The 13,225-nt window shown below is 45.2% G+C and overlaps 1 protein-coding gene across 1 annotated transcript in view; it reads right to left on the bottom strand.

Moving 5' to 3' along the window:
- Positions 1-13,225, bottom strand: part of cog5 (component of oligomeric golgi complex 5) — a 132,705-nt gene that overhangs the window by 67,720 nt on the left and 51,760 nt on the right. Inside the window, exon 7 of the mRNA XM_080754521.1 lies at positions 1,337-1,467. Coding sequence (XP_080610647.1) covers positions 1,337-1,467 — 131 coding nt within the window. The remainder of the gene's footprint in view (positions 1-1,336; positions 1,468-13,225) is intronic.

The following is a 13,225-nucleotide window of genomic DNA, read 5'->3' as shown; positions in this document are numbered from 1 at the left end:
CTGAGATTACTATTTCTATGCATTTGATGTATTGACGTTGATTTATTGATGTATTACCTTGTAAGGGTCGATTCATACTCCACTTTAGAGCTTAGTTTATTTCGGTTCGGCTCTGTCTAAACTATGATATGGCGTCATTCAGAGGATCGGGGGGGCGGGTAACGTCATTAATTCGGCTCCGAATGACGCCATATCATAGTTTAGACAGAGCCGAACCGAAATAAATTAGGCTCTAAAAGTGTAGTATGAATCGATCCTTAGTCGCTCTGGATTAAAGTGATATTCCACTTTCAACAGGGAAACACCTTATGGGCTTTTCTCCCCACACACACAGGGCCGGACTTACTATTGGGCAAGGGTGGGCACGCGCCCGGGGGCCTCAGGGGAGGGGGGCCTCAAAAAAAAAAGTAGGCATGATCGCAATCCATGTTTAACCCCCATACCAACCCCATCTTTCAAACATGGCAGCCATGTTTGTTTACATTTCAAGAAAACATAATGGCTGCTAGCTCATGAATGCCTGAACGGATTTCCATTCGGATTTTTTTGTTTGAAAGCTGTGAACAGTGTGCACACACGTGGTGCATGATCTAGGCATGGGCGTGCATGATCTGTGCACTATGAATTACATGGAAGTCTATGGAGAGGGAGGCGGTGTGGAACTTGGAAGCCATTTTGAAAAAACCCTGAATGAGTTAATTTAATTATGAAATTTTAAAGTATTGCAATCCAAATAAAGTGATATTTGTGTTTAGTTACAGTACATTTTGTTTTATTATTGAGAGCTTCTGCTCTGCTGGCCGCACTGCATGTAGCTGCTCTGAAAGCTTAGTGCAGTCTAAAGCCCGCCCACTCTATGTATCCGGTACTTTCCACACACATAGGCTACACACATGCACGCAAACTCCAATTCTGTATCCGCGTGTGTGTGTGTGTGTGTGTGTGTGTTTCGCTGCATGCTAAATAAATAGTAACAGCTATCTGCAGCTCCTTGTTAGACTGTTGTGTGGGGAATAAACACCCGAAATTGATATAAAAAGCACCCCAAAAAAAAAAAGCACCTAAAACCCCAAAAATATGCGCACCGTGCTGAAAGACTAAAGCAACATTCTCCCACTGCACAACTCCACCCCCGATAGCAAAAAGTGAATGATTTTTTTCTGGTTGGTCAGTCAGGGAGTCTCAGGGACCAATCAGAAGGCTGACAAACGGTCTATTGACAATGTGTGTTTGTGCGTGCGCGTGTGCATGCATGTGCGTGTGTGTGTGTGTGTGTGTGTGTGTGTGTGTGTGTGTGTGTGTGTGTGTGTGTGTGTGTGTGTGTAGTGTAGTATACCTGTATCTCCATTCCCTGCTCCAGAAGTCTCTTGGCCTGGTTCTCCACCTCCAGTCTGGCTCTGCTAATGAGCAGCAGCTCATTCTCAATCACCTCAATCCCACTCAGGTCCACCCCCTGGGACAGGTAATCTGTAGGACATACACAACACACGCACACGTGTTTCTATTACTATACAACTATTACTATAACCTCTATAATGTCTAATCCTAGCCCCAATCTGAATCTTTCCCTAATTGCAAGAAAAACACTTTCACAATGTGTATTTTTCAAATTCTACTGTAATTTTGGACGTGGTAAGTTTGGTCCACATTTGGCCCTTGTAATACACGCACGCACGCACGCACGCACGCACGCACGCTTGTATTGACTCGTTTGTGTAATTGGGCACCTTTGAAGGCATGCATGTAGTCACGTACACACACACACACACACAAATGACTGTACACTATGTGCTGTTCGTGCCAGATGGAGGAGAATTTAGTGAAACGCCAATATGATCAATACATCATTATTGTTTACTACACTACAATTATTTGAAAGCTTTAGTTACTAGTTACTTTGTTCATATTGATTATGTAAGGGATAAATACTGGCTCCACGGGGGTTGTCCATATATAACATCCCGACGGACTGATAACTCCCCGAGGCGACAGCCGAGGGGAGTTATCAGTTCGAAGGGATGTTATATATCCCGCTTATTACCCGGCTACTAAATAAAATTAATAATTTGACTCAAAACTAAAAACAAAACAAAGTATTTCCTTGTTTACAGACGGCTGGAAGTGTTCCACAAGTGTTGCGCTGGGCGTCCCCCTAGCGCGACACGGTCGCCTTGGAAAACAAGGAAGTGCTGATTAGATAGAATCCATTTTCTGATACTACGTTGTCTATTTCTCGCTTCAAATATTTTTAAAAACATTCTTGAGATCAACGTTTAGTTCTAAATGTCGCTGTGTGGTTGTTTACATGGCTGACATGTTGGATACGGCACTAAATTCATGCAGCGCAGCTTGACTGCAGGCAGCAGGTGCTCTGAGTCTTTGATTAGCCATCGGTCTGTTATTGAGCCGAGCGGTCTGCTATCCAGAAATAACAGACCGCTGATTTCAGCAAACTGACCAATCAGAATCAAGCATTCAAACTAGCCGGGTAATAATATTACATGAACCACTTCAGCCCTATTTTGTGCGCGGTCCCGTATAACGGACGAAGAATACTACGCAGTCACCCGCTCCATTTTGAGAGCGTTTGTAGAAAGACCACGTGACCTAGTGTAGCATAATGCAATGTATAAATAGTCTGTTTCAAGTAAAAGTCCAACGGTAGAGAGTATAAGCCAAAAATGAAAACAGGATCGGTCTAAGTAGTTCAGATCTATTTAAAGATACTTTGTTCTGCCATCTGTTACTGTACCTCTCTTGCCATATTTTCCCCCCTTCTTGTTCCTGGAATTATGAATACGTACAGTAGTATCTGAGTGGCTGTTTAGCTGATTTCGTCCATGCATGCGTACAATTGCAGGATTTGAACTACACTGCTCAAAAAAATAAAGGGAACAGCCCAGTCCATGTGTACTCTGGCAAATGTCAATCGGGCTGCACGGTGTTGGGCTGTGAGCACAGGCCCCACTTGTGGACGTCGGGCCCTCATACCACCATCATGGAGTCTGTTTCTCACAGTTTGAGCAGAAACATTCACATTAGTGGCCTGCTGAAGGTCGTTTTGTAGGGCTCTGGCAGTGCTCCTCCTGTTCCTCCTTGCACAAAGGACCAGATAGCGGTCCTGCTGTTGTTGTCCTCCTACGGCCCCCTCCACGTCTCCTGGTGTACTGGCCTGTCTCCTGGTATCGCCTCCATGCTCTGGACACTGTGCTGGGAGACACAGCAAACCTTCTTGCCACAGTGCGCATTGATGTGCCATCCTGGATGAGCAGCACTACCTGAGCAACTTCTGTGGGTTGCAGATACCGCCTCATGCTACCTCTAGTGGTCAGGGCACTGGCAAAATCCAAAACTACAGGCAAATGGTCTGTGGCCACCACCTGCAAAACCATTCCTTTTTTAGGGGTTGTCTTGCAAATTGCCTCATTTTCACCTGTTGTCTTTTCCATTTGCACAACAGCAGATGAAACTGATTCATAATCAGTGTTGCTTCCTAACTGGCCAGGTTGATATCCCAAAAGTGTGATTGACTTGGAGTTACATTGCAATGATTATGCGTTCCCTTTATTTTTTTGAGCAGTGTATATCTTCACCCCCTCGTGCACCAACCTTATCTTTGTAAATTACTGTGAATTGGAAAGTGTCACAATTTGCCAAACCACTCCCCAAACAGTGGTGGAAACTGGCTAAATCTCGATATTCCGACGGCCTGAAAAACCGACGGCACAAGGGGTCCGGTTCCCCCCTCATGCGCAGAGGTAGGCATGATTAAAATATAATTAATTAATGTGACACGCACCAAAGGATCGGGACTCGAACCTGCAACACTAAAAGGGCTGGATTACCAGCCTAGGTTTCTGGACCACTACCCTGTGGCCCAGACCAAGTTACTTTTACTTTACTGCAATATTTCCAATATTCAATACTTTTACTTCACTACTTCTACTTCACTACAGAGGAAAATATTGCACTTTTGTGAATTGTGAATGAGAGTGGAGACATCACAAGTGAGGTCTTTTTTGTATTGACTCGTTTGTGTAATTGGGCACCTTTGAAGGCATGCATGTAGTCACGTACACACACACACAAATGACTGTACAATATGTGCCGTTTGTGCCAGATGGGGGAGAACTTAGTGAAACGCCAATATGATCAGTACAAATTCAATACCTTTAGTTTTAAGGCTTTTTAATACCTTTGTTAAGGCTTTTTAATACCTCTAAAATGATTTTGATGGTTGCTACACGGACCCTTTGACGGTAAGCCTGTCACGTCACTTCCTGTTTTGCGTCTTGCAATCGGAGCTGCTACGGAGCTGCTCTGTTGCTAAACGCCTATCTTGTTGTGCTGTTGTGACCTAAGCACACATTATCACTGCTAACTACTAAACTAAACTATCCCTGTACCCTGTGGCGACCTATCGCTACCTGGGCTCGACTACCTAGCTTGACGTTCTGCTGTTCAGAGGTCCATACTGTCGGCTAGGCAACTTAGCCTAGCTTTTAGCCTTAGCCTAGCAGCTAACCTGTCTGCCGGGCGATGGCTTTTCACCCCTACCCCCCCGGCCCCCGGTTCCAGTATCGCTCGGGGCATCGCTCCTGCTCTGTATGTCTCATGTACAGTTACAACCCCGACTCCTTTGTTGACTCGGATGTTTGTGACCGGTGCACTGTGCTTGCAGCGCTGGAAGCGAGGCTCTTTGAGTTGGAAGCTAGCATAGCTAGCGGTGCTTTTAGCCCGCAATATGCTAACGGGCGGCCGGGAACGGGGGGTCACTTTCGGTCACCGACGGCGGCCGGCCGTGGCTCCCATAAACAACCCATGAACGGCTGGGTGGATGTTACTGGTGGAAAGCGTAAACGAAAACAAAAGCACGCGGGACACCAACCACCTCACGTTTCAAACAGATTTTCCCCACTCACTGATACACCCATTGAGCATGTCAGTGAGAACATATCTCCACCTCCGATCAATGACAAAGCCTCTAAGCAGGCTAAACCTGTCATTAAGAATACAACTCTGGTTATTGGTAGTTCTATAATGAGAAACGTGAAACTAGTGACACCAGGGACCATAGTTAAATGCATCCCCGGGGCCAGAGCGGGCGACATTGAATCAAACCTAAAAATAATTGCTAAAGGTAAAACATTTAAACGCTATGATAAGATTATAATCCACTGCGGTGGAAATGACACACGACGCAAAAGATCGGAGATCACTAAGATAAATGTTGAGTCAGTGTGCACATATGCAAAGACAATGTCGGACTCCGTAATTTTCTCTGGTCCCCTGCCAGATATGACTAATGATGAAATGTACAGTCGTTAGGCCTGGGGCGGTATGGACATTTTGTTACCGCGATTACCGTCTTCCCATTTACCGCCGGTACTGCGGTAATTACCGCACCCCCGTATCTATTAATTAAGGTTCGGCGATAAGCCAAAATATTGCAATCATCTTCCCAAAAGTCGCCTCTCCACAGTGGAGAGGCGACACAGCCTGACTGCCCGAGATATACTTCTCCGTACAGCACAGCGGGTCTGGCTTTCAAAGGAGCAGATCTACAAGCTCACACCACATCGCATCCGCGATGCGTTCTGAGCTTTTAGATCTGCACTGTCGGGTTACCATAGTAACGTAGGCTAGCTACTTGGGCTTTTCAGACACAAACAGCTATGTGAACAAACCAGAAGAGGAAGGGTAGTCAGATCGTGTACAGTGATTCTGTAAACTCACGTCACGTCTCAACTCTCAAATCACAGTGATTGAGTGCTGCTATATACAGGTTTTAGTTACAAGACTTGACAGAAAAGGTTATAAAATCGCCGACGCGCCGCTGGACGGAGCACAACGTGCGACGCGGTGGAGCTGGAGAAAGTAAAATAGTTTCATTTTCGGTTTTGTCCACGCGGCCCGCGCTCCGCCAGTAATCCGTATGAATAAAAAAAGATATGCCACAACACAAGGTATGTATTAACATCCTTGTGTCGAGTGGATTACAGAGAAAGTATATGCTGCATTGCTGCTCCGTCATAGAGTTGTGCTCCGTACTCTACTGCCCTGCGTGCACTGTGTGTGTGTGAGTGACGTATGTGGGCGGCTTCCAACGTGTGGTACACGGCCCAGAGCAGAGCGGCATGGAGCGCATGCGGTCCTCGCTTCTCCCCCGTTTTAAAACTCGCTCGTTCTCAATAAAAATAGCCTATTTTTTTGTCTTTTTTGACCGCGGTAAGGACCCTGACACCGCGGTAGGCCGCGGTATACCGCGATACGGCGGTTACCGAACCCAGCCCTAACAGTCGTATGGCTTCATTCAACCGCTGGTTGTCAGGTTGGTGCCCAGATAATAACGTGGGCTTTATTGATCAGTGGCAAACCTTCCAGGGGAAATCTGGTCTGATGGGGAGAGACGGCATACATCCAACTTGGGATGGTGCGCAGACTATCTCCAAAAACATGGATGACTTTATCAAGAATCTATGACCAACCAGAGTTGGGACCAGAAAGCAGAGTTGCAGTCTTACACACTTCTCTGTGCTTCCACCAGAGCAGCCACCTACCCAAATTAAAACAATTATAACTGTTCGACCAGTTAGGCGTAATATACCAGCTGGACAAGGATCTGTGCAAACAAACCTAGTACAGATCAAAACCAACGCAGTAATGCCAGTAAATATAAATATTAAGTGTGGGCTCCTGAACATTAGATCTTTAAGCAAAAAAGGTGTAACAGTAAATGAAATCATATCGGACAATCACCTTGATGTTTGCTGTCTTACGGAGACATGGCTGAGTGAGCTCGATTATGTCAGTCTCAATACAGCCACCCCGCCAAGTCACACTAATACACATATTCCTCGTGACACAGGACGGACAGGAGGTGGAGTTGCAGCCATTTTCAGCTCCAGTTTGGCTATTAGTCCAGGAGCCAAACCTACTTACAAGTCATTTGAAAGCCTAGTTCTTAATCTTTCACATCCAAGCTGGAAATCATCACAGCCACTATTATTTGTCACAGTGTACCGCCCACCTGGCGCCTACACTCTATTTCTATCTGAATTCTCAGAATTCCTGTCAAGTCTGGTCCTCGCCTCTAATAAGATTATTGTAAATGGGGATCTGAACGTACACATTGATGTAGAAACTGATAGCCTTGGTAAGGCATTCAGTTCATTAATCGACTCTATCGGTTTCTCCCAGTGTGTAGATAAACCTACACACATTGCCAACCATACCCTTGACCTTGTTTTGGTGTATGGCATTGAAATCGAACATCTCATGGTCTTCCCACATGATAAGGAACTCTCCGATCACTATTTGATCACTTTTGAGTTCACACTATTGGACTACCCACCATTGGACACACATGTCCTTGGTAGAAGTCTATCCGATAAAGCTATAAATAAATTCAAGGAAAAATTGCCATTAGCCATTAGTCCAATATGCTCCAACCAAGTTGAAGATATGTATACTTATAGTCCCTCTCAGACTGATCACCTTGTTGACAGTGTCACAAGCTCGCTTCTTACGACACTTGATTCTGTTGCTCCTCTTAAAAAGAAGGTAATAAAGCAACAGAGGTTAGCCCCTTGGTATAACAATGAAACCAGAAGCCTTAAGCGAGCCTCGCGCAAACTGGAAAAAATATGGCGTTCAGCCAAACGGGACGAATCCTGTATAGCATGGCAGAATAGCCTTAAGCTATATAGAAGGGCCCTTTGCAATGCCCGAACTGCCTACTATTCATCCCTAATAGAGGAAAATAAAAACAATCCCAAGTTCCTTTTTGACACCATAGCCGGGCTGACAAAAGGCCGTGACTCTGTGAAACAGCGTATTCCGCTAACTCTCAGTAGTAATGACTTCATGGGATTTTTTAATGATAAAATCAAGAAAATCAGAGATCAAATCGATGATCTACTGCTTTTGTCTCCTACTGGTCCACATGTGGCCTCGGGAGTGGCTTTGCAGCCTAGTGTGTACTTGGACAGTCTCTCCCAAATCGAGCTCTCTGAATTCACCTCGATTATCACTTCCTCCAAGTCAACGACCTGTCTCCTCGATCCAGTCCCCACTAGATTACTTAAGGAGGTCCTGACCCAGATCGGTCCTTCCTTACTCAATATGATAAATATCTCTCTTGTGACAGGCTATGTGCCACAGTCCTTTAAGGTAGCAGTAATCAAACCTCTTCTCAAAAAGCCTACTCTCGATCCATGTCTTTTAGCTAACTATAGACCTATATCGAATCTCCCGTTCCTCTCTAAGGTCCTTGAGAAGGCAGTTGCCAAGCAGTTGTGTGACTTTTTACAACACAACAATTTATTTGAGACTTTCCAGTCAGGTTTCAGAGCACACCATAGCACTGAGACAGCACTTGTGAAAGTAACAAATGATATCCTGATCGCGCTGGATAACGGACTCCTCTCCGTGTTAGTTTTGCTGGATCTTAGTGCCGCTTTTGACACTATCGACCACCATATTCTGTTACAACGACTAGAGCACCTGGTTGGTATTAGGGGTACCGCACTGGGATGGTTCGAGTCCTATCTGTCGGACAGATCTCAGTTTGTAAACGTTAATGATACATCCTCATTACGTGAAAAGGTCAGATACGGAGTCCCACAAGGCTCTGTGCTTGGACCAATACTATTCACCCTATATATGCTTCCTCTGGGTGAAATCATTAGAAAACATTCTATACACTTCCATTGCTATGCAGATGACACTCAATTATATCTGTCAATGAAGCCAGATGAAACGGATCAACTGGCTAATCTGCAAGCATGTCTCAAAGACATAAAGAGTTGGATGACCAGTAACTACCTACTCCTCAACTCTGACAAAACAGAAGTTATCGTCCTGGGCCCTAAGCACCTAAGGGACAAACTGGCAGATAGGAACATTGCTCTGGATGGCATTACCGTGGCCTCTAAGGCCGCTGTGAAGAATCTGGGGGTTATGTTTGATCAAGATATGTCTTTTCATTCTCACATCAAGCAAACCTCAAAGATTGCCTTCTTCCATCTGCGTAACATTGCTAAAGTGAGGCGCATCCTGTCTCAAAGTGATGCAGAAAAACTAGTCCATGCATTTGTTACCTCTAGGCTGGACTACTGCAACTCAGTACTATCAGGCTGCCCAAGTAAGTCTCTGAACAGCCTACAGCTAGTCCAGAATGCTGCCGCTCGTGTATTGACAGGAGCCAGAAGAAGTGATCATATCACTCCTTCCCTGGCATCTCTACACTGGCTCCCGGTTAAATACAGAATTGAATTTAAAATTCTCCTCCTCACATACAAAGCATATCACGGTCTGGCACCGCAGTACCTCGAAGAGCTCATTGAGCCTCGCAGTACTGCTAGACCGGTGCGTCCACAATATGAAAACATGCTTGTCATTCCCAAAAAAATACCTAAGGCCAGAACAGGAGCCAGAGCTTTTAAGTATCAGGCACCTCAGTTGTGGAACCTCCTCCCAGTCTCTGTCCGTGTGGCAGACACACTTTGTGTTTTTAAGACTAGATTAAAAACGTTTCTCTATGATAAAGCCTATAATTAGGTTCGTTCGTTCGTTCGTTCGTTCGTTCGTGCGTTCGTTCGTTCATCGCTTGTTCGTTCACTGCTTCGTTCGTTCGTTCGTTGCTTTGTGTCGATCAATTCGGAGGACTCGCTCCTCCGCGGCTGGGGCGTCGCAGGCTCTCCGGAGCCTTCGTCCCCTTAAGTACAGACCGTTGCTTCGTTCGTTCGTTCGTTGCTTCGTTCGTTCGTTCGTTCGTTCGTTGCTTCGCTTGTTCGTTGCTTCGTTCGTTCGCTGCTTCGTTCGTTCGTTCGTTCGTTGCTTCGTTCGTTCGTTCGTTGCTTCGTTCGTTCGTTCATTCGTTGCTTCGCTCGTTGCTTCGTTCGCTTGTTCGTTCGTTGCTTCGCTCGTTGCTTCGTTTGTTCGTTCGTTCGTTGCTGACTAAATTACCTCCCTCAGGCTGTCCGGGTGCATGTTGGGACCAGTGTCCGGGCTGACAAAAGGCCGTGGCTCTGTGAGACAGCGTACAGTCACTCCTAATCCCAACCTACAAAGTCACTGGGTTGGGCTGAATAATGGGTCAGAGGGGAGGGGGAACCCTCCTCCCTCTCTTCCCCCTTTTGGTTGTGTGGGTTTGTGTCACATCATTGCAATTGTAACTAGCACTGTGCCTGCCATTATAAGGCCTGCCACTAATTCGAACTCCGGGGATCATCCCCGGAGTTTCTTTTCTGTCTCCCACTCCACAGTTCCAGTTCCTGGAAACTCGACAACCTAAATACCTAAAACTCGACAACTCAGCTGCTGGGATTGCTACTAAAACCCGACTACTCAGCTGCAGACCAAGAGTGTGACCCCGGACCAGGCCTCCATGAAGCACACCTGTGGACCTGCCTGGATCTCTCTGTGTCTATCTCTTGTTCTCTCTTTGTTCCTTACTGTCCCCCCGACTCGGTCGAGGCAGCACGGCTGTTCACCCCAGAGTCAGGATCTGCCTGACGTTTCCTCCTCCTTAAGAGGGGGTTTTTCGTTACCATTGTAGCAAATTGCTTGCTCAGGGTGGGGGCCTCGGGCCTGTGAGGTATCCACTCGAGTTCTCTCGGGGGGGTACCTCACAGGTACAGGTTCTGCTCGGGTTCTCTCTCTCCTCCCCCCACCCCCCCTACCCTTACCTCCCCCTCCCCTCCCCTTCCCCTCCCCCTACACACGCGTGCGCATGCAGCGCCTGTGTGTGTGTGTGTGCGTTCGTTCGTTCGTTCTTGTACATACGCATGCGGGACCTGTGTATGTGTGTGCGTGTGCCCCTTGTTGTCTTTCCCTTGTCTCTCCCTTGTTTCTCCCTCTCTCCTCTCTCTCTCTCATGGCTCTTTAGCCTTTGTAAAGTGTCTTGAGATAACTTGTTATGATTTGACACTTTAATAAAATTGAATTGAATTGAATTGAATTGAAATTCAATACTATTATCGTGGCAAAGGAATTGACAAATGTAAGGCCACATTCATAAATCAGAGACAAAGCAGTGTTTGTCAGTGGCAAAGCAGTGTGTCAGTAAAAAGCTACCACATAACAGTAGGAATAATTAATGCACATGCAAACCTGGCCAACCATTATTCTTATTCCGGTCTCTTCAACAATTATGTGGGCAAATATTGACCTTCATTGTAACTTTGTCTTTAACCTTTTAAATCCAAAAGGAAATCATCTCTCCCAATTAATTTTAGTACAATCCCAGTACTCACAGCAATACTGCCCAGGACCATTACCTGTCCAATTTGGCCCAATTCATTAGAATAAAAAAACAATATAACATGAAATGGTGAAAGGAGCCTTACAAATGCATGGTAGGCCACCTCTGGGGCTTTATGAAATCACAGAATTTAAACTGTATAGTCCCTCATCCATCCATGTCGTCAGAAAGTAACCCACATAAAATATCTCCAGATGAGACCCCTCCATTGATTCCAATCACATATTCATTTGTTTTTTTGTTAACCTTCATAGCTTTTATATGGATAATATAATTCACATTTGTAGCTATAAAATAATTGCAATGTAAATATAACATGGTTTATGAGGGTGTGTAGGCTATGCCATTACATTACAAGAGCCAACTCACTTCAAATGTGGACAATGCACACGCCACACTGATCAGTGTTGCATGCCTTGTGCACGCACGCAAACACACACACAGCCTCTCTCAGTCTTCTCTTTCACACACAGAGACAACCGTCTCACACACAGAGAGAAATAGTTTATCTTCCTCCCAGTCTCCGTGGTAAAGGCGTGCAGCTGGTTTGTTTCTCAACTTACAGATACTTCTAATAAAGTAGGCTGCTTTCTGACAAGCGGCACAGCAATGACAAAGCGCTGGAACGCCGGCGATCCGCGATGCCCCCGCATCGCTCTATTGTGTCAACCAACACGCTACATGCTATTAGATTAGCATCTATCTAGGGCTACTGAAGCTCAGAGGGGACGCGTTTTAGTGAAAGATAGCGACATTCAGGCAAGTCCCGTAAAAGACGCGCTGTGGTTTGCCAGAGGCACTTTGAGTGACGCTTTCCCCCCCCAAACATTATTTACTATTCTGTCCCCCAGTAGATGTAACTCGGACGGCGCTGAGTCGGCTCATGCAACAGCAGGGAGCGTTCGTTTCGGTCCACTCGACCGGCCGTTTTGGTCGCATCACAGCAATCATTACATTACTTTTATTGGATTACGTCGGACGGCTCAGAACCAGGAAGAAAAAACTACGGAGTGAAATAGACGCAACAAGTCTGTTTGTGACACGTTTATTCAATCTGCCCCAGATAAAATTCAATACCCCCACTCACACTATTCCATACTTTTTAAGACATTTTAAGGCCTTGAATTTGCATAACTAAATTCAATACTTTTCAATGTTTTTCAAGATCCGCGGACACCCTGAATACATCATTATTGTTTACTACACTGCAATTATTTGAAAGCTTTAGTTACTAATTACTTTGTTCATATTGATTATTATTACATGAACCACTTCAGCCTTATACATTTCTGCCATTTGAAAATAGACAATCATCACAACTAGGGGTGCCACGGTTCACGGTTCGGTTCGTACCTCGGTTTTGGGGTCACGGTTTCGGTACGGTTCGGTAGAAGTTTGACTTTCCAAAAATCTCTTTTTATTTTGCTTCTAAGCAAATTGAATTATGACAGTGCCTCTTAGCCTTAACGTGGGTTAAAAAAATAACAATATAAAATAAAAATAAAAAGGGGGGGAAAAGATTTTCTTTTCTATTATCATTATCATCAATATTGGCCATCGTCTTCAGTTACAAGGTGCTTTATTTATGAACAAATTGTTTTTCACACAACAAGAGATACTATAGTAGGCTTCAAGCTTGAGCAAATATCCTCTGTAAGTTTTCAGTCATTACTATAAATAGACGGGTGTGAGTGTGTTCACTGTGTTGCCAAATTTTGCGAGAGGAATAAGCAAACCAGGTCTATGAAAACAAGGCTTAAATAAGTGAATATAGGCCACGTGAGGTCTTTAAACCTATATACGTCGGCTATTTGAAAGTGGCCGAGCCGATCTACAAGCTCACCACCGCATCCACCATTATTTAGCATACAAGCAACTTTACATAAAAACAAGCTCAACGTGGCTTATAATAATCAGACATGGCAGCACACCATGCGTTGTCCCTCCACTATGCAGCCA

This window comes from Nannobrachium achirus, assembly GCF_963921795.1.
Source record: "Nannobrachium achirus genome assembly, chromosome: 23".
Lineage (NCBI taxonomy): Eukaryota > Metazoa > Chordata > Actinopteri > Myctophiformes > Myctophidae > Nannobrachium > Nannobrachium achirus.
Note: the sequence above shows the minus strand (reverse complement) of the source record. Positions and strands in the feature narration are given on the sequence as shown.